This window comes from Bicyclus anynana, chromosome 12 (assembly GCF_947172395.1).
Source record: "Bicyclus anynana chromosome 12, ilBicAnyn1.1, whole genome shotgun sequence".
NCBI classification, from domain to species: domain Eukaryota; kingdom Metazoa; phylum Arthropoda; class Insecta; order Lepidoptera; family Nymphalidae; genus Bicyclus; species Bicyclus anynana.
Genome location: NC_069094.1, coordinates 13,201,235 through 13,225,619, shown reverse-complemented (window position 1 = coordinate 13,225,619; position 24,385 = coordinate 13,201,235). Strand labels below are relative to the sequence as shown.

General features: G+C 36.4%; 2 protein-coding genes across 3 annotated transcripts; one reads left to right on the top strand and one right to left on the bottom strand.

Annotated features, from left to right (window-relative positions):
- The first annotated feature begins 375 nt into the window (after window positions 1-375).
- LOC112048952 (juvenile hormone esterase) lies at window positions 376-5,152 on the top strand. 2 transcript variants are annotated; one of them, XM_024086664.2, is made up of 5 exons: window positions 376-687; window positions 2,108-2,192; window positions 2,634-2,811; window positions 3,286-4,589; window positions 4,907-5,152. In XM_024086664.2, exons 3-5 carry the CDS (start codon window positions 2,662-2,664, stop codon window positions 5,118-5,120), a joined length of 1,668 nt encoding a protein of 555 aa, XP_023942432.1. In that variant the 5' UTR covers window positions 376-687; window positions 2,108-2,192; window positions 2,634-2,661; the 3' UTR covers window positions 5,121-5,152. The 2 variants fall into 2 exon arrangements, with proteins under 2 accessions (XP_023942432.1, XP_023942431.1); XM_024086663.2 differs by having other exon boundaries at window positions 376-622; window positions 4,907-5,151.
- A 7,345-nt stretch (window positions 5,153-12,497) lies between these two features.
- Window positions 12,498-24,170, bottom strand: LOC112048955 (importin subunit alpha-7). The gene is made up of 11 exons (XM_052884826.1): window positions 23,970-24,170; window positions 22,067-22,240; window positions 20,987-21,199; window positions 19,893-20,122; window positions 19,339-19,448; window positions 18,333-18,486; window positions 17,856-18,060; window positions 16,609-16,736; window positions 15,900-16,066; window positions 14,895-15,090; window positions 12,498-13,561 (listed from the first exon to the last, which is right to left on the bottom strand). Exons 2-10 carry the CDS (start codon window positions 22,238-22,240, stop codon window positions 14,909-14,911), a joined length of 1,563 nt encoding a protein of 520 aa, XP_052740786.1. The 5' UTR covers window positions 23,970-24,170; the 3' UTR covers window positions 12,498-13,561; window positions 14,895-14,908.
- Window positions 24,171-24,385: the final 215 nt, after the last annotated feature.

The window sequence follows — 24,385 nt, the reverse complement described above, 5'->3', positions numbered from 1 at the left end:
GAGTATTGAAAAATATTTTTCACTACTCTTGCCCAAAAACTTTGCATAGTTCTTATTAATAGTCTAAGATTCTTCAGCTGTAACATCAAAACATCGATCAATTGAATTATCTGTGTAACGGCGTAACGAGCTTAAGCGATGTGTTATATTTATCGTTGTTACATTATTTTACTTATTATGTTCGATGTGTGAGTTTAACTCGCCCCTCTCAATACAACGTCAGACAATTTTGTTGGTTTTGCAATATTGGGTGCAATACAAGTCTAAAGGTATTTGGTCTGAGACTCTAGATAAAATTTACATTGACATATGTAACGTCTGTGTTGTCTGTGCGCTCAGCGCTATCAATCACCCTCACTGTCATATTAAAATAAATGTAATGTAATTGACAATTGTAAAATAAATTTAAATTCGTTGTTGCTCATGGAAGTGTCCGCTGTTTGCTAATTCCTTAATTCCTTTCGATATCCAACTGATAATGAAACGACCTTGAATTAAAGTACACTATCTATCTCAGTACTTCCACACTATATTCAACAAGTGTTTGTTTTGTTTGTTCACTCAGACTGTTTATCTAGATTCTAGACACGAAAGTACAAGAAAAGATTGGTAACAGATTGAGGTACAGTTTTATTTATCGCTACTTTAGTTTAAATTGGAGATGAATCATTTATCTACGACTGCGATGTGAGTGATAAAAGATAAGATCATGTTTTTATCATTTTGGATCAACATTCATTCAAATGACTAGACACAACTCCTTGCCTCTCCCTTGGGACATATTGAAACAAAAAAAAAAACAAATCAAATAAATAGAAACACGATGCAGCTCATATTAATCATTTAACTTACTACAACAGAGCCAAAGCTATATATGATAAGTGTTAATTCAATAGTATTCAAGAGAGGGCGAATATTGGAAGGGCGTTACCAAGGGGAGCAACAGATAGAAACAGCTGTTTTTAACCCCCCAACTAGAGCTTTAATCAAGTGTAAAAGTTATTGTTGAATAAAGCAGATAATGCACTTGAAAAATAGAAAACCATTGCAAATACAAAGGGATGATGACAGTTTTATAAATTAAATATATATTAAGAGTATGCTATTAAAGCAATTTTGTAAAAGTAACAGGATCCATCTTAGTTAGCATTACATTTGTATGGGCGTTCAAACAATATCAATTAATATCTTTGTTATTTGTAATTTATGTTTAAACTTCATATAATACAAAATGTCACTTTGCTTGTAAAGAAGCTAAAATTTTATGATTTTTCATTTTATTACATTAAAATAAATTACTATTACCTGAATATTAGCTATTCAGGTAAATAAGGTCAATATGAACTAATTTAAATAATCAATATATTTTAACCTAGTCATCATCCCCATTGTAAACAGAGCTACACTTCTCAGGCCATGCAATAAACATATAATACTTCCAGCCCTATGTACATCAACTGACGAATAGGTGTTTTGGCATTATTTGTCTGTAGTTACTGGCAACCATGCACTTCAGTGCACAACACAGCAATGCTGCTTTTGGACAGGAATAACTGTGGTGATAATATACCAGAACTAGCTGTCACAAAAGGTTCCACTTTTTTACGTATTTTTTTGATGGATTTTCATCCTCCTCCTAACAAGTAAGCCTGCTTCTATCTTAGATTGCATCCTCACTTACTATCAGGTGATATTGTAATCAACGGCTAAATAGTAAAGAATAAAAAAAAATCTACTAGAAAGTAAATTTACAGTCAGATCTTTCTGTAGTTGTGCATTTCCAAAGTAGAGATGTGAGAATACTTTTTGTACTTTCTTCTTTTTTGCTTAGTTAATTGGAGGGCAAAGCAAATGTTACTCATAATTAATAGACATGACCCTAAAATGTGTATTTGAAAAAAAAGTTATAACTTAATATATCTAAAAGAGCCGTGATAGCCCAGTGGATATTAATTGTCTGCATATGTGAAGTCTGCCGTGTTGGGCCAGCATGGTGGACTATTGGCCTAACCCCTCTCATTCTGAGAGGAGACAGCTCAGCAGTGAGCCGAATATGGGTGGATAATGATGATGATGAATATATCTAAAATAATATGTATTTCAACAGGTCGCTAGAGTGTTATAATATCTCTGATAGAATCTCCAATCATCATGAATGTTTTAAAATGGGACCAATTGACCTATGAACTTTGGTAAGTGATGTATTTCCTATTTACAAAAGTTTGCTTCACAATCATTATGTTTTTTTACACTTGTGCTATTTTGTTTTTATATCTCTACAACTATAGCACTTTTTACATACAGACATCAGATATCAACTTTTACAACAACATAAATCTTTACGACATCACCAACATACATAACATTTTCTTCTGACTTTAAAAAGGAGGTGGTATACCTTTATTTATTTTTATGTATGTTCATAATATGTTCATAACTTTTTTGTCATGAACCAATTCTGATGATTCTTTTTTTGTTGGAAAGGAGATATGAGTATTCAGAGGGCGATACTATGATAGTAGTAAATAAATATACATTTATATTTTTATTTATTTATGCACATAGCATAAAATAATTGAAGATAATTATATTAAAAAAAAAGCGAATTTCAGAACAGAGTTTATTTTTTTCAGATCAATTTGTAGTTATATAATATAAGAAATGGATGACATTCCTGAAGAAGCCAGATCAGTAGTAGAAATAAGTGATGGACCAATATGTGGATACATAGATAAACAAAATGGTGGAATTCAGTACAAATATAAAAGTATTCCATATGCTAAGCCTCCTGTTGATAATCTACGATTTATGGTAAGCCAACAGTTAATTTATATTTCCATATATTACCTAAAAATTTTAGGAATATAAAATACTTTAGAAACACCAGTGTTCAAAGCCACATATCTCAGGCTTACAGCAGAACACTTGGCTACAGTCAAAAGTAGGCTTATATATGTTACAGGCAATGTGGATGTATAGTTCAGGTATTTTATACAATGCCTAGGCAATGTATAGAGTGTTATGAATATGAATGTTCATTAGATACATTACCTAGGTAATCTATAAATTGCCTAGGGATTGTATAAATTACCTACTAATTCACCAGTATCCAGCTCCTTTGGTATCATTTGTATAGAAAATTCATAAAAGAGTTGTGTATGTAATTATGCAGAGGTTTAATATTGTCAATGAAACCACACAGGTGAAACTGTGGCTCGTCTGCTATTATAATATAAACTAATAATTATAATTGTATGATTTTAATTTTATTTTAAATTTATTCAGCCACCTATTCCACCAAGACCATGGACAAACCTACGAGATTGCACAAAAGATGCTTCACCGCCACTGTGCCTCAGTGTGGATGACGAAATCCATGGATCTGAGGACTGTCTGTACATAGAAGTGCACACACCAAATATAAAACCTGATAAATTGATGCCTGTTATGTTTTGGATTGGAAGTTACAACTATTTGTTTTATATAGACAACATCTGTGACCCAACACTCATAGTAGAACAAGGCATCGTTTTGGTGCGATGCGGCTTCAGGTTGGGACCGTTTGGATTCTTGTCGATCAACGACATCACAGCGCCTGGAAATGTTGGCCTAAAAGATATAGTTATGGCTTTAAAATGGATTCAAAGAAATATTCCAATATTTGGAGGTGACCCCACGAATGTTACGCTCTTCGGGGGTGGAACCGGGGGTTCCGCTGTACACTTTATGATGTTATCTCCCATGGCCACGGGACTGTTTCACAAGGCTGTAATGCAAAGTTCCTCCGCCCTCAACAGGTGGGCGTTGGCGAAAAATCCCATTCAAGACGTCCTCCAATTCGCCAAACAATTAGGTATAACCAAAACCAGTAAATATGATATAGTAGAGGAATTACGTTTAATACCAGCTTTAGATATGATGAAAGCGTATATGCAACTATTAGATTCCCAATTCCAATGCACCAATGGTGATGTTTTCGACTCGAGGTTCAAACCCTGTGTCGAGGAAGAGTTCGAAGGGCAACCTGTATTCCTCAACAGAAGCCCTGCGGTGCTCATCAAATCGGGGAACTTTAACAAGGTGCCTTTTATAATCGGTAGCAATAACATCGAAGCTTCCGTCCTACAATATATAAAGAATGATTTCTACGCCGATTTCGAGAAGTACAATAAAGATGTGGCGCTGCTCGTACCGAGGTCGCTCGATTTCGACGAACGTTCGTCAAAAAACATCGGTCGCCAGCTAATGAACTTTTATTTTAGAGAAACGCAGACTATGAATGAGCACACGCGTACGCAGTATTTGCAGTTATTAAGTGACTATTACTTCCTGTACTACGTCAATAAAACTGTGCAACTTCACAGTCAGTTTACTGCAGAATGTCCTATCTATTACTACATTTTGAATTATGCCGGCGAATGGAATGTCCCTAAACAACTGGACTTCTTGAATTCTATTGGGCATTCAGCTGAAGTGGCGTTTTTGTTTCGCATAAAACCGCCGGATTTACCACAATGTGAAGGGAGTCGGGATTCCGTTAATACCAGAAATAGAGTTATCAAAATGTGGACAAACTTTGCTAAATACGGGTAAGAATATTGTGTATTCACTTATCTTGAGACAGATTACAATATTACGACCTCTTGTACACTTGATAAAACAAACTCGATGCCAAGTTACTATGTCAGAATAATTATTATTATTATTAAATTGCCATAATTTTGATTTCCACTGTTGTTATTATTTTTTTGGGTGTTATTTTTTCAAGATTTAAAATGTTTTTTATCCTTATTATTTTTGATTAATATTATATAATATTACTCATCAACGTATAAAACTTTATTAGGTGTAGCAATGGCAATATTTTTTTTTATATAATGAAAAAATGTTTTCATCGTTCTTTTAGGAATCCAACGCCAGATGAAACCGATACGCTACTCCAAATAAAATGGGACCCGGTCCAAGATGAGAAAGCTTTGAATTATCTAAGCATAGGTTCAGAACTAACGAAAGGAACAAATCCCTTCTACGAGAGAATGGAATTTTGGGAGAAACTGCACGAAGAACACATGTTCCTTAGAGCTTTAGTGCATTTTAACGACATCGGAGTGCAGTGGTAGAATTTAAAATTTTTGCATTTTGAGTTTTGGTTTCACTTGCAAAAACCAGACCTTTTATATTATATATAAGACCTCAAACCAATTACCTTCTATAGGACCTGCCTCACTAAAGGTTACTTTGTTAAAATTACACGTGTGTATACTTATTACGATTTAAAATTTATAGTTGTGGGTAGTGTGACAGGATATATTTATTGGTGTTAAATATGTGTTGTGAGTGAGTTTACCTCACAATTTTGTTGGTAAAGAGTGTAATACAATTCCAATAGAAGTTTTTGGTTTGAGGGTACGACAAACATGCACATTAGTGCATGCTGATACGCCAGCCACATATTTTATTAGTGTGGTTGGCGTAACGATGTTTTTATAACTTGACAGTGTGTCTTGAATTCGGCTCCATACTATAGACAGAGATAGGAACAAAGTCGAAACTCGTTACAGACTAGTAACACTAACACCCAACGACGTATACCTACTACATTAGATGTCGCTTGTTCTTACAATATAGTTGTCAAGTCACCACCTCCAGCCTATGTCGAAGAAACTCTAGTATAATGTCTCCAGGGACGTAGCTAGTCATAACTGGGGCCTGTGCAGCAGACTCGATTAACCTCTAAATTATTGTCGTAATCATAAGGCATTCAAAGAAATTTAATATATGAAAAAAACTATTTTTATACACACACGGGATTCGATGATTTTATTATAGTGTTAAGGTTTATTTAGAGGATAAAAAAACTTGGTATTGAATTGGATTATACAATTGAGTACTTAATCTATACTAATATCATAAAGCTGAAGAGTTTGTTTGTTTGTTTGATTGAACGCGCTAATCTCAAGAACTACTGGTCCGATTTGAAAAATTATTTCAGTGTTAGATAGCCCATTTATCGAGGAAGGCTATAGGCTATATATTATCCCCATATTCCGACGGAAACGGGAACCACGCGGGTGAAACCGCGCGGCGTCAGCTAGTTCTAGATAAATTTATAAAATGGCGATAAACAAAAAGAACCCTGACTGAATTTGTTGTGGGCTCTTCTCGAACCAGGGCGCTTTTGACTTTAATTTTAAGTTCTCGACCAAATATTATCATAATATTTAATAATATTCATTTAAATTAGTAACCTGACGTTTCGAAAAAGCTTGTAAACTAAACGTAGGTAATCGAATTATATGAATTTTGAATTTAGACAACAGCGTGGCGCAGTGAGTAGTGACCCTACTTTCTGCATTAAATTAATATAATGTAATAAGTGTTGCCAGTCACCCATCAAGGAATATTTTGGTGTTCATAAAATATAGTGCCTGTTTTCACATCCATGGACGCGAATCACGGTTTACGTTCCTAATAGCTAATCGTGTATCTCGTCTTACTGAGTTTTTTGATAATCGAGTTTTACTGTATTACGGTCGATCCCCAGAAAGAGGCTAACTATTACTTTAAGTACCTTGGAAGTCGTGGATTACACTATTTGGATTACGTATCTTAAATACACCTATCCTGTATACCTGGGATGGGCGCCACGACATGAGGAAATAGATTCGAACATATCGCTTTCTCTTTACATTCGAACATGTCGCATAGTAATGAAAGAGAGAGCGATATTTGCAATTCTTATTACTGGTCAATATTACCTTTCTTTCATATTTCGTTGACGCTTCCTGGGCATACTGATAGCTATGACCCTGGATGTCTACGAATAGGCATCTATGTCGAATTTACGAATTATAATAGCAATTATTTCATGTTTTGTTATCCAAGTGCCATAATATTAATATTTGTATAAAATATAGACATACATATTTACTAATAGTAGCCCAATAATTTTAACACATAAAATATAATTATGTAAAGCTACATTAATTAACATAAAGCTGAAAACTTCAAAAATCGTTTAAACCATAATTAATAATTATAACTAAAATTTAAAAGTCCTCATCGATCCGGTACCTGAAAAAAAGTTAAAAATTTGGTTATTCATATCCACTTTTAAATTTTAATTTAAAAAATACTTACAACTTTCGTCAATTGTATTCCTTAACCTCGGATGTTTAAACTGACCTGACTATTCATTTAAATTAGTAACTATTACATAAATACTTTAAGGACCAACCTCATTACATAACTTTCATATTATAATGTTAATTTTTCACGCCTGTTATAATCTATTTTTGTTTGCTGATATGGCTGAACGACATTTCCGAGAAAGAAAAAGTAACATTTCCGAGCAAGTTAGATAAAAAAGATATTATTAAGCAAGATGGTTAGAAAATGGAGTGTATTTCAAAGAAAGTACAAAACTCGTTAATTTTAAGATAAATATAATAAGTTCTATTTAATTCAAACAAAGTTTAGATATAAAATACGTGGTGTCATTGTGATTTAACACAAAATTGGCTGTTAGTGCTAAATCACTATGACATCACGTATTTTATATCTTAATTTTGTTTGAAATAGATCGTTAATTAGGGCCTTTATGAGAGTTGAAATTGAGTCGAAAAATAACAAATCATCGTTACAAGTTACCACCTCTTTTTTGTTATAATAAGTCATTAATTATATTTGATTTTGTTTATATTGTTAAGCGTTTTGTAATAGCTATATGAAATAATAAAATGTTACATCAAAAAATAGGTACTTACCTACTAATGTTTATTTTCATTTCGAAATCCAATATCATGTTCACCACATTGTTTTCACCATTGGAAACCATTAAACCAAACCAAACATGTTTGACCAATGGCGTAGCTATCTCAATCGGACTAAACTTTCGAAAATTCTCCCATTATCAAAATAAATGTCAGGTTGTAACCGGACTATAACCATAACAACTCTCTTGAGAGAAATTCGAAGGTTTTACCTTCTAACTCCTATGTAAAATATTTGTATATTTTATATTTTTAATGAATAAAACCTAACCAGTTTAAATAGTACCTAAAAGAGATCCATTATTTATTTGCCAAGGGCCCTTGGTTACCTAGCTACGCCACTGTGTTTGGCAAACTAGATTACGTAGTGTTTGACAATCGCTTCAAGCAAATTAACAAATTATTTGCCAAATACTTGGATTCGACATGAAGTTTTATCATTAAAAAGGCGCTTTAGCTCTAATAAATCTTTAGCGCTTATCAGGCTTAATTACAAAGCTTGGTTCTGTAACAGTCGCTATCAGATGTTAATTTATTTAATTTTTTAAATTTCTTCAACTCTAAGCTGCTTTTTTAGAAACTTTTGGAATAAAATCCCAATATTTTTGACCTAACATAGCACTCGAACCTAGGACCGTGCACCGAAACCGAACATGTCAACCACAAAACGAGGCCTTAATGTAATCATTTTGATTGTTTTATTGATACAGAGGTTTAATGAAATTCTATGGGCCTGTAATTTTTCTTTTTTTTTAACATGTTCGATTCACAAATTAACGTTTTTTTTGAATCGTATTTTTTTACATTATTTTAAAGTCATGGTGATAATATTAAACCTGGCGGCACCGGCACGGTAAGTAAAATTTTATTAATTTCAGGCGTAATTGAAATAAGACTCGAGTTTGTGATTTGTCTACTCACGCTTATCTATGTCAGTACGATCGACAGAGACTTTTTTAATTAATGTGACTATAAATAAAAATATTTGTAGTTTTCGAAAATTAATGTTAATACTAAATAACACAATCGCCCTGATCTGGGTTCGCAAAAGGCAACAAAAACTCAAAATGTGTTGGTACCAATATTTAATTCGATTATTAAAACAAATTAAATTGATTTATCACATAACAACATGAATGTTTGTTTTAAATAAAGACAAGTAAGTCAATCTCCGATCAACAATTTCGTACAGGAACACCGAAAAGAAGATACTCGTCGGAATAGTGACATATAAGCTCATGATTAAGAACCCCAAATAACTGAGTCCTCGACCGCGCGGAGCAGGGAGAAGAGGGGAGAAACGTGTCATCTCCTGCATACCTCATTAGCCACCTTCTCTCAATCACTAAACCAACAACACACTCCATAGAAATATACAGGATGCTCGGGAGTATTTCCCATAACTCTGGGGTTATATTTTTTACCCAAATTTAATTAAAAATGTTTAAATAACATGTGTTCTAAAATTAATATTTTCGGGGTAAATACGCATCCTTATAATTATGACGTAGCCAATACAACGAAACGTATTTTAATTAGGATGATAAAAGCGTGTGTTACATGGATAATCGGATTTATTTGAATTACTTTGTATAAAAACGAGAAAAAATATAGATTTAAGTTAAAAATATATTAGTTATGGAATTCGACTCCTATAAGTGTTCTCGTCATCACCTTGAAGTTATGGGAAGTACTCCCGAGCACCCTGTATAATAAACTTGTGGTTATAGTTCGCCTCGGAATAATTACACAAGGACCTCTCTAGACGTTACTTTTATGTCAAAAAATATGATCTAATGTGATTATAAAAAATCTCTCTGTCACACACATTTACAATTGTAAATGTGTTCGTCGGTTAAAGAGCTCCGTTTTGTATAATTGAATGGTGTAAAAAAAGAAAAAGGGTCAACAACTTCTAGTTTAGTATAAGCCACCAAATCTAAGCTCTTTTTTCTCAAAAAATGTATGACAATTTTGTTAGTGAATTTGGGCGAGACCTCATGTAATTAGTAATTAGTCAGAGTAGTTCACGTAATATATAGACAATTTATAGAGTGGTAGATTATAAAACGGCTGTATAACACGAGTTATACAAACTAAGAGTGTATTTTAAGAAACGAGGGTAAGTGAGTTTTTTTAATAAAGACATGAGTTTACCAAATTATGCTACAATATATACAGGAAGAAATTTTTTCAAGTACGGATATTTTTATATTTTGTACATAAACAAAATTTAATGAACACGTATTTTTTCTTTTTTTTTTTAACTCAACAATAACAAAGTTATCGTTAGCTAAAGTTTAAACATTTAAACAGAATTTGAGGGTCACCCTATCGCTGTACTAAGTAATAGCACAGTAATAGGCAACTACAAAATCAGCTGGTAGGTACTAGGTTAGCGAGCGCCCGCGCCGAGGGCCGTTGACCTTTCTACGTTTATTTTTGTACCTATTATTTTTTATAATAATTAAAGGTCGTCACTTTTGAGTTGAGTATCGATTTTCCCTTCATACTTTATTGGGCTTAGGACCATCAATAATGCGTAGTAATAATAAAAATTATAAACTTTCGATTGGAATAATGAAATACAAATGATGATTATTATTACGCAAACTTTTGCATTAAAGGATGATTCGACTTAAATGCGCAAGCGACGGCAGATTGTCTGTCACTGGTCGCCCATCGGCAATTCGGCAGGCGTCCTCAGGGATTTTTCGATCCCCTCACCCCTGCCACCCCCGTCAGCCGAAGCCGAAGCGATATGACTACTGCCGGTATTTCTTTGTCGGCGTCTTACAAAGTGCCGCCAGCAGTTGCGCAGTTTGTTTGGGAATGTGTCCATTATTTTGTTATTTCTGAGACATAAATTGAAAAAAAAAATTACATAAAATGTATCGAACTGTTTGTAGATTTATGTTCTATTAATGATACAGAACCACGAAAAAAAATGTCCGCACTAAAGTCCGAATCACCCTGTACTCTACTTTATCTAATCACATAGCATTGCTATGATAGCAATATTAGTTTTTAGCATTGGGCACACAAATGCCTCACAACGGGAAGGATATTTTTTTATATTATATTTTGTAGTTTATAAACATTAAATTTGTAACAATTTAATAAAAAGAAGTATAAAAAAATAAATAAAAATACTTTGTGCAAAGACAACAATAATAACTTAAACGTAATTCAGGTGACGTCATAATTTTAAATTTGAAACTAGGCATACTTAAAAGAGTGTGTACCTATGTCAATAAAGGATAGTTCTTTACATTCAACCAACAAAAAATTAAAAAAAAGACAATAAAAAATTCTTAAAAAGCTATGAATCCGTAGCTCCAAGTGTAATATAACAGCAAAAGAGTTGTGTAATACTGTCTTGTTGAATGTATCTATAAAAAAAAATACTATATTTATTGTTTAAGTCACATTAATTTAAAATTCACGTCAACATGATATTTTTGAATTTCGTAATTGAATACCTGTAGTATTGTATGATTTTTTATTTATGATAAAAATGTATAAAATTCAATTTATTTACATCAAACCAATTGATAGCCAAGGTCCGAAATATTTAACGGTATAGTCGGAAGCAAATCTTTATGACGTTACATCATCGTGCGTTATGTCGCGCAATATAAGACTTTAGGTATCACCGGTTACGCAGGGGGGAGTCGGCATGGCATCACTCCGCGTGTACCTCTCACCTCCGTTGCGTCACGCGGCTTTATGTACTTTATTTACCTGCACGTAACGACTACTGTAGCCAAAGATTTTATAATATGATAGATATGTCACTAGAGCGTCAAAACTGAGGCGAACAAAAGCTTTTAACCGTTTTAATTTCTTTGAGTCGCATAGTAATAGACGAAAGTTATTTAAATAAATAATACCTAAACATTGTATACAATGTCGAATTGTGTATTCAGGAACTGTAAAAACTATATATACCTATAGGAAATTAGTTTTGCGGTGATTTTGTAGACACGTAAACATATCTATCCATACTAATATTATAAATGCGAATTTAATTCTGTCTGTCTGTTACTTTTTCACGGCTGACCTTGGAGCAAAACTTAGGGTACTTTTTGACCCTAAAAAATAGAAGGGTGTGAAATAGGGGTTGAAATTTGTATGGAAAATCCTTAAAACTTTGTTCATAAATCATAAAAAAAATACGAAATATAATGTAATTCAAAATGTTTTTTTTAAATTCAACCCCTAAAGTGATGAAATAGGGGTTCGCGTGGAAATCAATGTAAACTACATTGATTTCCACGCGAACGAAGTCGCAGGCTAGTAGACGTAACATATCTATAGTATATAATATATTTGACCGCAACTCATTTCGTAGACGTCATAACGATTGTATCCGACTATACTTCACTAGACCTTGACGAGAACCACCATTTTATTATTCCTCCTCACTCCTGTACCGCACGGTCAATAACTCAGTTTTGTGTTTCGCATACAATCGGGATTATATAAAATCGTACAAAAATAAACATATTTAGTACATTAAAATGAAATTAAAACACACTTCACAGTACAAAATAATAATAAAAAATATCTTTTTAATCCACTAATAGCTGACGTTAATACATTTCGTAGGAAGACTTAGATATCATGACATGCAGAACACTTAAGAAATAGGGAATCGGACAACTTTTTAACAAGTGTATAAAATTTAGCCATAAAAAATTATAATTATATGTTTTTTACAGCTTTTTACTTAATTAAAAACTGTCTCTTAAAATATTGTTTCTAAATCCACATCCAATCCGCATTGGGCCGGCGGTGGACTATCACCCTAACCCGTCTCATTCTGAGAGGAGATTCGTGCTCAACAGTGAGTCGAGTATGGGTTGTTATTGGATGACGATGAAAATGTCACATGCAATCGCATGACGTCATCTGAATAGTTAAATGACGTCACTTATACTAACGTGTATAATCGATATAAGGCTCAGTGTATACCACTTTCTTTTATGGAGCACGTTATGTACTATGTACTTCATAGTACAACAGACGTCACACGTAATTAGCGTATAATAAATAATAATATATACTCAGAGGCAATTATCCGCCCACTTTAATATATTCGCATATTAACACGTTCGCTGCGGCACTGATTTTTCTGTACTTTCCTCTGGTGCGGTACGAGGTTTTACTAAAACTTTGTAATGTGGTACGAGGTCCATCGACCTCGTAACTCTTTAAAAAGCTAGGTGTACGAGGTCGATTGACCTCGTACCGCAGCGAATGTTTTAAGGTGGACGGATAAATCTGCCTCTGAGTATACATGATTATTCAATAATTTTATGCAGAAGTTACTGAATTTATACACTTTAAATTTTTTTTTAATTATTATATTTTTAATAGTCCGATTGCCTACTGAACAATGCAATTTTGCTCCCCTTTTTAACTTCCAATAGTGAGGAAGTTAAAAAATCATTTATTATAATATAACATACATAAAATTATGTATTTTTACACCCGATATCACCCGACATTACGAAATTAATTCATAAAATGTACGTACTTAATTGTTGTTCGTAGATACCGATCAAGCCAAAATGGTCTACTTAACGCCTTCATCTACAAAATAGCGAGCGAATGAAATAAGGCGAGCGTAGTTATTGTTATTTTTTTTTTTTTGTATAATTTGCGATATATATAAATAAATATAATCATCTAAACTACATACTGCGTGATAAGTGCAAAATATATTTACTCTTGGAGTTTGGAGTTCACCTTGTGAAAAACTCTGCTACTGTCAAGACCAGAATCTGTAACAATATTACACCAATATAGAGTACTTTTGTACTAATATTAGTAAAGTTCGGCCGCTCAGAGATTGCGGTTTTTTTCTACAAGTTTGTTTTAATCACACCTGATTAAGTAAGCTGGTAAGTGATTATGCAATCTAAGATGGAAGCGGGCTAACTTGTTAGGAGTAGGATGGCATCCATACCCCGGTTTCTACACGACGTCGTACCGGAACGCTAAATCGCTTGGCGGTACGTCTTTGTCGGTAGAGTGGTAAATAGCCTAAATTTCTCAAAATTTCGATTCTCAGGTCATTCAGGACGATCGAATGACCGATGTAACTTTGAACTGGCGTAAGAGGTTGTTGAACTGCGCTGTTTCAAGGTTATGTTTGTCTTTGTAGTGATGAGACAAAAAACGAGGCAATTGTAATTGAATATGTTTGTCCCATTCGACCACGACCTGTCAGAAACGCAATCTCTGAGCGACTGGACTTTAGTTTCATATTTTTTGCTAGACTGTTCGCTGTTTTTGATATGATGACATACACTCCTGCCCCCTTTAATGATAATGAAAAGTTATATGTAATAGTGATAGTGATAGATATATTTTGGAATTATACGCGTAGCTAGTTTTCTGAATGGTTTTCTTTTTACCATTGACCTCTTATAATAAAAGGACGGACAATCATGTAGAAAATTTCACTGACCAATTTTTCTTTGACAGTTTTAGAATTATTATTGGTAAAGAAAATTTTACCTAAAGGTCTTTAAATATAAATCCATATACAATAAAATCCCAAATTTAACCTTAAGTATTGAGTTTAAGGTTGAATTTGCAAATGCGACTACTTGAATTGAGTGCCAAAAAGTTGTGTTTGGCACTCATTGAGTGGGGACATTTTTTGGTCGCTGATTGTGCATCCACTTTTTAATAGGAGATCGATGATTTTTACAGTATAACCCCTTGTAGTAAACTCGGTACAATAATTTTTGAGATGAGCCAAAGATTCTTTCGTTACTATAGTACGAAAGAATATTTTCGATTCTGTCTATTGGTCGGCAATACCTATGTCTTTTTCTTTTCACGCAACGCAATGAAAGAGATTGCGATATTTCCAGTTGATATACCTATATATAAAAGGTCAATCCACAAAATGTCGAAAACCGCTTGACGTGCAAAGTTTAAAATTGGCAGGGAGGTAGTTTCTAGTTAGTAGACGTCCGCTAAGAACGGTTTTTGCGAGAGGGCAAGACATTAAGGGCTAAGGGGCATCCGTTATTTGATTAGTATTAAATCATAGAATAGTTTCTTCACGAGATATGTCGTTGGTCGTATGTTAGGCCTACTCACCGCACAGAGCTCGCTCAGAAGTTGTACCCGGTTGCCTCGGAGCTGGGCCCGAAGTTGAACTCCGTGGCGGTCGAGTTCTCCGGTAGTACGCGTCCGTCCTCGCTCTCCGAGCCGAAGTAATTCTCTATTATCTCGAACGATTTCTGGTAGATGTCGAGATTCTCGTGCGACTGGAGGAACTCTATTTTGTCTACGCCTGGAAACAAGTTGTGGAAGAATTCAGCAATATAATTATTATAAAATTTCGCGTCGAGTAGCGTGACAGTTATGACGTCATGATATTAGTTAAAAGATCGGATTAGATGAGATAATCTGGTCTGAAGTCTTAGCCCTATAAAACCAATACATTAAACATACCTAATTTTAAACTTTAACGTACATAATTTGATAATATTGCAAATAGTACATACATGGCTTGTTGCATAAATAAGTAATACAAGTTGTCTATGTCTGCTTTGTGAAATAAATAACAAAGACGTTTAGTCCGCTATCATAATTGGCGCAGTCGGTAGGATCACTTGTAATATTAGAAATTACTTCAATTTCTCCATATGTACACAACGATTTTATTATAAGATTACACAAACATTACTAATGACGCTTCCAAAGCACAGTAACTGATCACCCAGAACAAAGGTTTTTTAATTTTGAAAAAAGAATGCTAAGTGGCGCAGTCCTTAGGATCACGGAATCGGAAAAATTACGATTACGTTAAAAGCAAGACTGACTTCAACTACTCTTTATGTAGACGATGGAACATATATTGTAAGACAACCTAGAAAAAAAACTCATCAAAACACTCCTCAAGATTTTTTTTTATATTTTGTATAAAGAAATCTACATGGCGCAGTCGGTAGGATCACTTGTAACATCGGAATAAACACGATTACTTTGAACCCAATACTTCAACTTCTCTTTAACTAGACAATGGAAAATTTATTTATATCTACAAAAACATTAGTAATGACGACCTACAACAAAAAAATAAATAATAAAAAAACTCACCAAAGCACTCTTCAAGTGCAACGGCATATGGGTTGTCACGTTGGTCCGCATGTTGTCCAGCTTTCAATATGTTGTCGAGCCCGTTGAGTGCCACTTGCACTGTCTTCGTGTCGGTCAGAGTGAGCAGGTCGCACAGCGGCGGTATACAGCCTTCTTGGACGAGATAACTGAAAATGCAAAAATCAAATCTCACAAACTGTTAAAGTATTTTAGAATTTAAACTACCGTGAATGTTATTCATATAATTTATTACAAAACATGGCTAAAACTCACTTTTGTATCGTGGTTTTGCAAGAGCTCATGACTAAAGGCCCCATATGGGTTCGAAACTTGTCGAGCATACTCCGACTTTGTATCACACGAGTTTTAGTTTGTAAATCCAAGAAATTTGCAAGGAATTTTATGAATTAAATAATGTACTAGTACATCGGTGTTTGACAAGATTGAGTCAAATTAGCTGACAGTCTTTTCTGTGGCTGACTGATTTAAAGACTGAAAAATTTTATTGAAAAGAAAGAAAGCTCAATAATATATAATATTTTATTTTCATTATATAGAAGCACTTTCTAAAAACCTAGTCTTCAGCCGTAAGATTAGCGAATGTTTAATTAGCGAGCCGTAAAAGCCTGTAAAAGTCTTCGTAAAATTTCTATCACTACTTAGAGGTATACTCGTTATAGAAAAAGGTTGTTATAAAAAAAACAATTACTTAATTTGTTGATGCGTTCCTCCACTCGTCGCATTGGTGAGCGCCCAGGCGGCCTCTTTTCTAGTTTTGAATTCGGCATTTCTTAAAATGTCTATAAGCGTTGGGAATATGTTCGCGTCTATGACTGCCTGCAAAAGATAACAAATTGGGGATTTTAGTTTAAATAAATTATAATAATATATAAACTAGAGAATAATATACTACTGAAATTAGCAGCGTTAGTACAAGGAGGAGTATCAAAGGGTTGCGGTGGAGCGCTGGTCGCACACGGTACCTGTATCTGCACGGCGTTGCCCGCGGTGATGTTGGACAGCGTCCAGCAGGCCTCCTTGCGCAGCGCCTCGGTGGTGGAGCGCAGCAGCGCGTGCAGGCTGGGCAGCGGGTTGCGGTGGAGCGCTGGTCGCACACGGTACCTGTATCTGCACGGCGTTGCCCGCGGTGATGTTGGACAGCGTCCAGCAGGCCTCCTTGCGCAGCGCCTCGGTGGTGGAGCGCAGCAGCGCGTGCAGGCTGGGCAGCGGGTTGCGGTGGAGCGCTGGTCGCACACGGTACCTGTATCTGCACGGCGTTGCCCGCGGTGATGTTGGACAGCGTCCAGCAGGCCTCCTTGCGCAGCGCCTCGGTGGTGGAGCGCAGCAGCGCGTGCAGGCTGGGCAGCGGGTTGCGGTGGAGCGCTGGTCGCACACGGCACCTGTATCTGCACGGCGTTGCCCGCGGTGATGTTGGACAGCGTCCAGCAGGCCTCCTTGCGCAGCGCCTCGGTGGTGGAGCGCAGCAGCGCGTGCAGGCTGGGCAGCGGGTTGCGGTGGAGCGCTGGTCGCACACGGTACCTGTATCTGCACGGCGTTGCCCGCGGTGATGTTGGACAGCGTCCAGCAGGCCTCCTTGCGCAGCGCCTCGGTGGTGGAGCGCAGCAGCGCGTGCAGGTTGGGCAGCGGGTTGCGGTGGAGCGCTGGTCGCACACGGTACCTGTATCTGCACGGCGTTGCCCGCGGTGATGTTGGACAGCGTCCAGCAGGCCTCCTTGCGCAGCGCCTCGGTGGTGGAGCGCAGCAGCGCGTGCAGGCTGGGCAGCGGGTTGCGGTGGAGCGCTGGTCGCACACGGTACCTGTATCTGCACGGCGTTGCCCGCGATGATGTTGGACAGCGTCCAGCAGGCCTCCTTGCGCAGCGCCTCGGTAGAGGAGCGCAGCAGCGTGTGCAGGCTGGGCAGCGGGTTGCGGTGGAGCGCTGGTCGCACACGGTACCTGTATCTGCACGGCGTTGCCCGCGGTGATGTTGGACAGCGTCCAGCAGGCCTCCTTGCGCAGAGCCTCGGTGGTGGAGCGCAGCAGCGCGTGCAGGCTGGGCAGCGGGTTGCAGTTGAGCACCGCCTGCGTCTGCTCGTCGTTGCCCGTCACGATGTTGCCCACAGCGCGCAGCGCCGCCGACACCACCGTATACTTGTTGTGCCTGTGAACGATGTTGTAATTAATGGATTTGTTTTTAAAATTCCAATAACAAAAACGCTGAATTTCAGAAGGAACCAATTTAGAAGGAGTATTATATTATACGCTCTCAATATTAGCACGTCGCTCAGCACGTCCGCTAGTACTCACATGAGCAGCTCCACTAGACGCCTGCACACGCCGGCGTCGATGACGGCCTGGATCTTCTCGTTTGGCCCGTCCGACAGGTAGGACAGCGCCCCGCACGCGTCGCTCAGCACGTCCGCTAGTACTCACATAAGCAGCTCCACTAGACGCCTGCACACGCCGGCGTCGATGACGGCCTGGATCTTCTCGTTTGGCCCGTCCGACAGGTAGGACAGCGCCCAGCACGCGTCGCTCAGCACGTCCGCGTCCATGTGGTGCAGCAGCCGCGCCAGAACCGGAATACCTGACCGAGAACCACTTCGTTACTCACCCCAAACCAAATAGTACATGCAATAGTATATAAAACAAGTACAATAGTAGTACAAGAATAAAAACACACATTTGGATTCAGTTTTTTTTTTTTATTTATTTTTTACAAGCTAGCCCTTGAGTACAATCTCACCTGATGTTCAATGATGATGTACAAGCGATTTAGCGTTCCGGTACGATGCCGTGTAGAAACCGAAAGGGGTGTGGATTTTCATCCTCCCCCTAACAAGTTAGCCCGTTTCCATCTTAGACTGACGCATCATCACTTACCATCAGGTGAGATTGTAGTCAAGGGCTAACTTGTAAAGAATAAAAAAAAAAAAAATGTATATAATGATTATTTCCTATTAATCCTGGGTTAATTAGTTTTACACCAGATATTGTTTGCTCCGTAATGAATCCAGACATTTAGACTGTTGGACTGAACAAACTACAATTGCGAGTTCGGATCGCTAAAGATCGCTAAGAAGTGGGTGCGCGAAAGAAATAATAAATTTTATTTCGTTTCAGGGTTAATTCGCTTTTATATTTTCAAATGATCTTCATATATCATTCTTATTAACTTTAATTCGTCGTTTTTTTTCGATTGTAACATTGCTGCTTGTCTTTCTGCATACGCTACCATCATAGTTTTTGTGTACAACAACATGAAGCGAATGCCTGGGGTGGTTTTCTGTAGCAAGAACAGATTTGGTGAACCAAATTGGTCAGCCAAGCCAAATTCGAGCATGTGTTAAAGCTTTAAGATTGAAATATTGATTTAAATGAAATAAATGTAATAAATGAATGTCATGACATAAATGTTTAAAATATATGATTAACATACCAGGTGCAACAGCCTCAAAGTTTGTGGGAGGATTTTTTCCTCTACAGAGGTTTGAGAGAGTCCATACTGCATTTTTCGTCATGGATAATCTTGAATACTTATTTAAAATACTGAAACAAAGAGAACATGTATTTTACTAATCTATATATAAAAGAAAGACGTTTAAGTTATACTGTTTAAATCAATGTCAAGGATTTTGGTCAAGAAAATTGGTGGTCCTAATATTTGGGATATGGATAGGATAGGTCTAGGGTAAGGGTAGGGTAGGGGTAGGTTAGGAGTAGGTAAGAGGTAGAGTACGAGTGGGGTAGGGTTGAGTAGGGGTATAGTAGGGAAAGTGTAAGGTGGGAGTAGGGTAAGGTAGGGGTGTGGTTTCATGTGGACGAAGTCGCGTGCGTCCGCTAGTATTAGATTAAAGTCGAAAGTGTTTGTGAATGTTTGTTACTCTTTTATGATGCAAATACTGTACCGATTTGGCTGAAATTTGGTCTGGATATAGAAAATACAAATCTTCAAGTACAAATCCACTCCAGCACCGCGCACACAGTACTCACTCGAGCAGCGGCGGCAACAAGCCGGCAGCCAGCACTGCGTCGCGGCAGCGCGGCGAGTCGCCGGCCACGTTGCCGAGCGCCCACACGGCCTGCTCGCGCACGTCGTCGCCCGCGCCCGCGCCCGCGCCCGCCAGCGTCACCAGCACGGGCACGGCGCCGCACTCCAGCACCACGCGCGTCTGCTCCGACGAGCCCGACGCTATGTTCGTTAGTGCCCACGCCGCTTCGAACTGCAACCGTTCGTCATACACTGTCAAAGCTTACATCTTCATCATTATCAACCCATATTCGGCTCAATGCTGAGCTCAAGTCTCCTCTCAGAATGTTACGCCAATAGTCCACCACGCTGGCCCAATGCGGATTGGCAGACATCACATACACAGAGAATTATGAAAATTCTCTGGTATGCAGGTTTCCTCACGATGTTTTTCCTTCACCGTTTTGAGACACGTGATATTTAATTTCTTAAAATGCACACAACTGAAACAGTTGGAGGTGCATGCCCCTGACCGGATTCAAACCCTCGGGAATCGGAGGCAAAGGTCATATCCACTGGGCTATCACAACTCTACAGTAAAATAAAACAAAAACCGTGTCAACCTGTCAAAGATCAAGAAGTATCTCTCTTTTTAAGTAAAACTTCTTTACGCATGATTGACTTAGGAGTAAGCTGGTGAATGCGTTACGAAAAGTGTAATCGAAATAACATACCGTGAAGTTTTAAAAGCGCCATCTGTAATAACACTGATAAACTACAATACAACACAAGTAAGCCCAGCACTGAATCCGTTTAGTCTTTTGATAGCATAATTGTGAAGGAACAAGTTCCTACATGTAGATTAATTTTTTCTTTTACCTTGTAAGTAGTGCTTGTGAAGTAAAACAAGTTGTACGCGAGAGATGGCGCTATTAACCGCTACTCATTTTTAAGTTTCTCTTTCATGTATTACTTTGTTTTTTAAAGAAATTTTACTTGAGATGTGTGGTATAAAGCTTTTTTAGTATGGTTAATTGAGCTTATTATAAGCAGAAAACACATAATAATTTTTATTTGGAGAGTTTAATTTGCCTTAATAACTGAATATTGGACATACCTGTAAAGTAGGATTAGAACTATTTGTTAGAAATTCGACAAATTTAGGAACTATTCCAGTCCGTATCACTTCATCAATAGGGGGATTGGGTTCTCGACTGAGAAGCTTTCTGAACTTCTGCGTGGCTAACACTTGCTCCTGTGGGTTGTCTCCATACAGCGCAGAAATCATTGTCGACGTGATATCGTCTGATGACGAAACAGTGGCGTCTTCCTGGAAACATACTATTTTTAGTACTTTGTCCAACAATTATTCTCATCTTCAACAAAAGACATTATTTTGTATGGTCTAAAATCTTTATAGATCTCTACATATATTCAGTGGAGTACTAATGCTTCATGCCTGCAATGTCTAAATGATGATGGGTCATAATTTTGCTCTATTTATAGATTAGATTGATCATTTAAATTAGATCCATATGCATTTTTATTAAAGGCATAGTTTCAGGACTGTAGGGCTAAGATGTGCTACAAGATAATAAATTAATGTTGTCTTCATTCTTTTTCCTAACTATTGAATGAAAGAGAGAGTTGATTTATGCAGTTTTATGCTACTGTTTGATATCTATATGATGAAAAAGATAGCAAAATAATGTCATTATCTCTTGGCCCTCTTGCGCACATCTTGGCGTACTGATGCAAAGGTCCAGTAAGATGTTTTTTTTAAGAATTTACAAGTTAGCCTTTGACTACAATCTCACCTGATGGTAAGTGATGATGCAATCTAAAATGGAAGCGGGCTAACTTGTTAGTAGAATGAAAATCCACACCCCTTTGGTTTCTACACTACATTGTACTGGAACGTAAATCGGTTGGCAGTATGTCTTTGCCAGTATAGAACTGCAACAAGATCTATATTTGAAAGGGTATCCAAAGCTGCTCTAATAGGATCTTACCAAATTTGGCTAGGCAGGGAACAACATGAGTGGATGAGGGGAGTATTAATCAATTGTCAAGGAATTCTTAACCCTACGTCCTTTGGTTACAAGTCCAGGACTCTGCTTGGAGTTTTTCTCTCTACCACACAATGGACCAGGCACCCGCACAGTGAATCTATGGAATGCTAAGATATTTGTCTCACCGGAACAGATATATCAGGAGCATCGGGGGCTGGCAAGTTAACGTTTCTCCTCTTGAACAGTTGCTGTTCCCTTTTCTGTTTCCTCAGTTGTACACCCTCCTCCTCACGCCGTCGCCGCAGTTCGTCTGCGCTGAGACCCACATTCTTGTAACGGTGCTTATGACCCCCTGACATCTATTGAGTAAAATAAAAAAAAATCTATTTAAACACAATTTTATTTAAGCATAAATTAACAACCTCCAAAGAGATTTTAATGTCAAGACTGTCAGAGAGGAGATACCTAACTTAACTATCTGCAGCTGTTTTGCAGACTATAACCAAATCTAGCCAAGAAATAAAGCTAATGAAAACATCATAATTGGAGATGCCTAAATGAATGTAAGGAATACATGATGACAAATATACAAATTCTGCTAACTATTCTATTCATCAAGAATTTTCTAAATTGATTCTGTAGATTCCCCTACAACCTACCTCACAAACTTAACCTCTTTATAATGTTAGTTTAGGTATACATACATTAGTACAGTTTACCAACAAACAATTTAGAAATTAATGTAAAAAATACATGTCAATTCATATTTCATAACATATTTATTTTCATTTATGTATTGTTTTTTCATATATTGTATTATTTTTTGTAAAAAATGTTTTTTTTTTTCATAAATTATTATTCAATATACATTATCTGTATCTAATCATTCTAAGCTTATTAATCAAATTAATTTTCATTAATTTAAGAACAAGTTAAATAAAATTATTAATAGGTGTGAAATGACTAGTGATTTATACCCTTATTTATAATTTGTTAAAAAAAAAATAAAAATAAAAAACAGTACACATCAAGTAGGGCTGTAGTAGAAGCCAACATAATAATTTTGTCAAAGTTAATGAATTGGGTGGCTGGTCATTATTATCATAAATATCTGATAGTAGCCACTAAAGAATTACACATTATCACCCTATAGCAAGCCAAAAAAAATTATAGCAGCATGGTGAGTATGAGCAGTGGTGTGCATAAGGTTTATAACTAGGGTATGCACTATACATACAAATTGTACAAAATGGAAAATTTCCCCTCCAATACATGTTCATAATTAACTCTCAGGGTACGCATTGCATTAATGCATCTATGAAGTGCACGCCACTGACTCTGAGCAGTGTGGTGGGCCTAAGCTTTACATCACCTCTCCTATAACCTTATAAAAATTTTAGCTATTATCTATTTCACAGGAGAGTATCATGCCCATAGAGGCAAGGATTTCTGACTTATACTTATATATTTTTTTTTTGGTGTTTGTAAAAATTACATAATATAACTAAATTAATGTGCAAATGTTTGCAGTATATTATCAAAAATTAAAAATAAAATGCTATAACAAATTTGGGTTCATTTAAATGTTAAGTTGATTATTTAGCTGTCCAATAGAGAATTAGCAGGCTAAGTAGCTGATTATTTACCATTATCATGATAATATCTCAGTATATTTTTAATACCTAATGATTAATCCATTCTAAACTCACACACATGACATTCTTAACAATATTCATAGAAACAAAATCATATCCATGGTGTTTTCTTAACCCTAAAATGTAAAATCGTATTATTTAATAAATCTAACGTCTTAATATAAATACCCAAAGCTTTTATAGCATGCAAAATGGAAACAATCTTTTTAATGTGCTAACCTTGGTTTATTCAGAGTACTCTCTAAAGACTCAAAGGCCAAAGCAGAAGATCCTTAACTACAACTTAACAACGCTTGTTATTATAGTTTTGTGAATAAACAAATTATGAAACTGGTACAATAGACAGAAAACTGTTTAAAATAAAATTATTATTGACATCATCTCGGACTTCAATACCATGTTTTTACTAATAATAACGAATGTTTAAACTTACAGTGCTAAGCGTTAATATCACCAATTGAATGATCAATCAATCCACCATTTATTTTCAGCTCAAAAATTTGAATTCCAATCCAATTCGCCACTATTTCTACGAATATTCACAAGAGCCTTTTGGCAAATTTATTTTTCTAAAAGTAACTTCCCTTCAATATCACTTGAGAGTCCACCACAGATAAATAAATACCTTGACTGACTTGCTTGACGTCACAGAATGAACCACAGAATATTAAATATTAATTACTCCTATAAACACAAAGACATAGTAAGTAAAGGTCTTTGTATAAACACAATACAGTGGAATCATACAGTACATTGAATACGTAGTATCTATTTTGTGACGTACTTACATATTGATAAGTGGAACGTATCACTATCAGTTATTTATTTAGCCCAAGGTTTCTTAAAGTG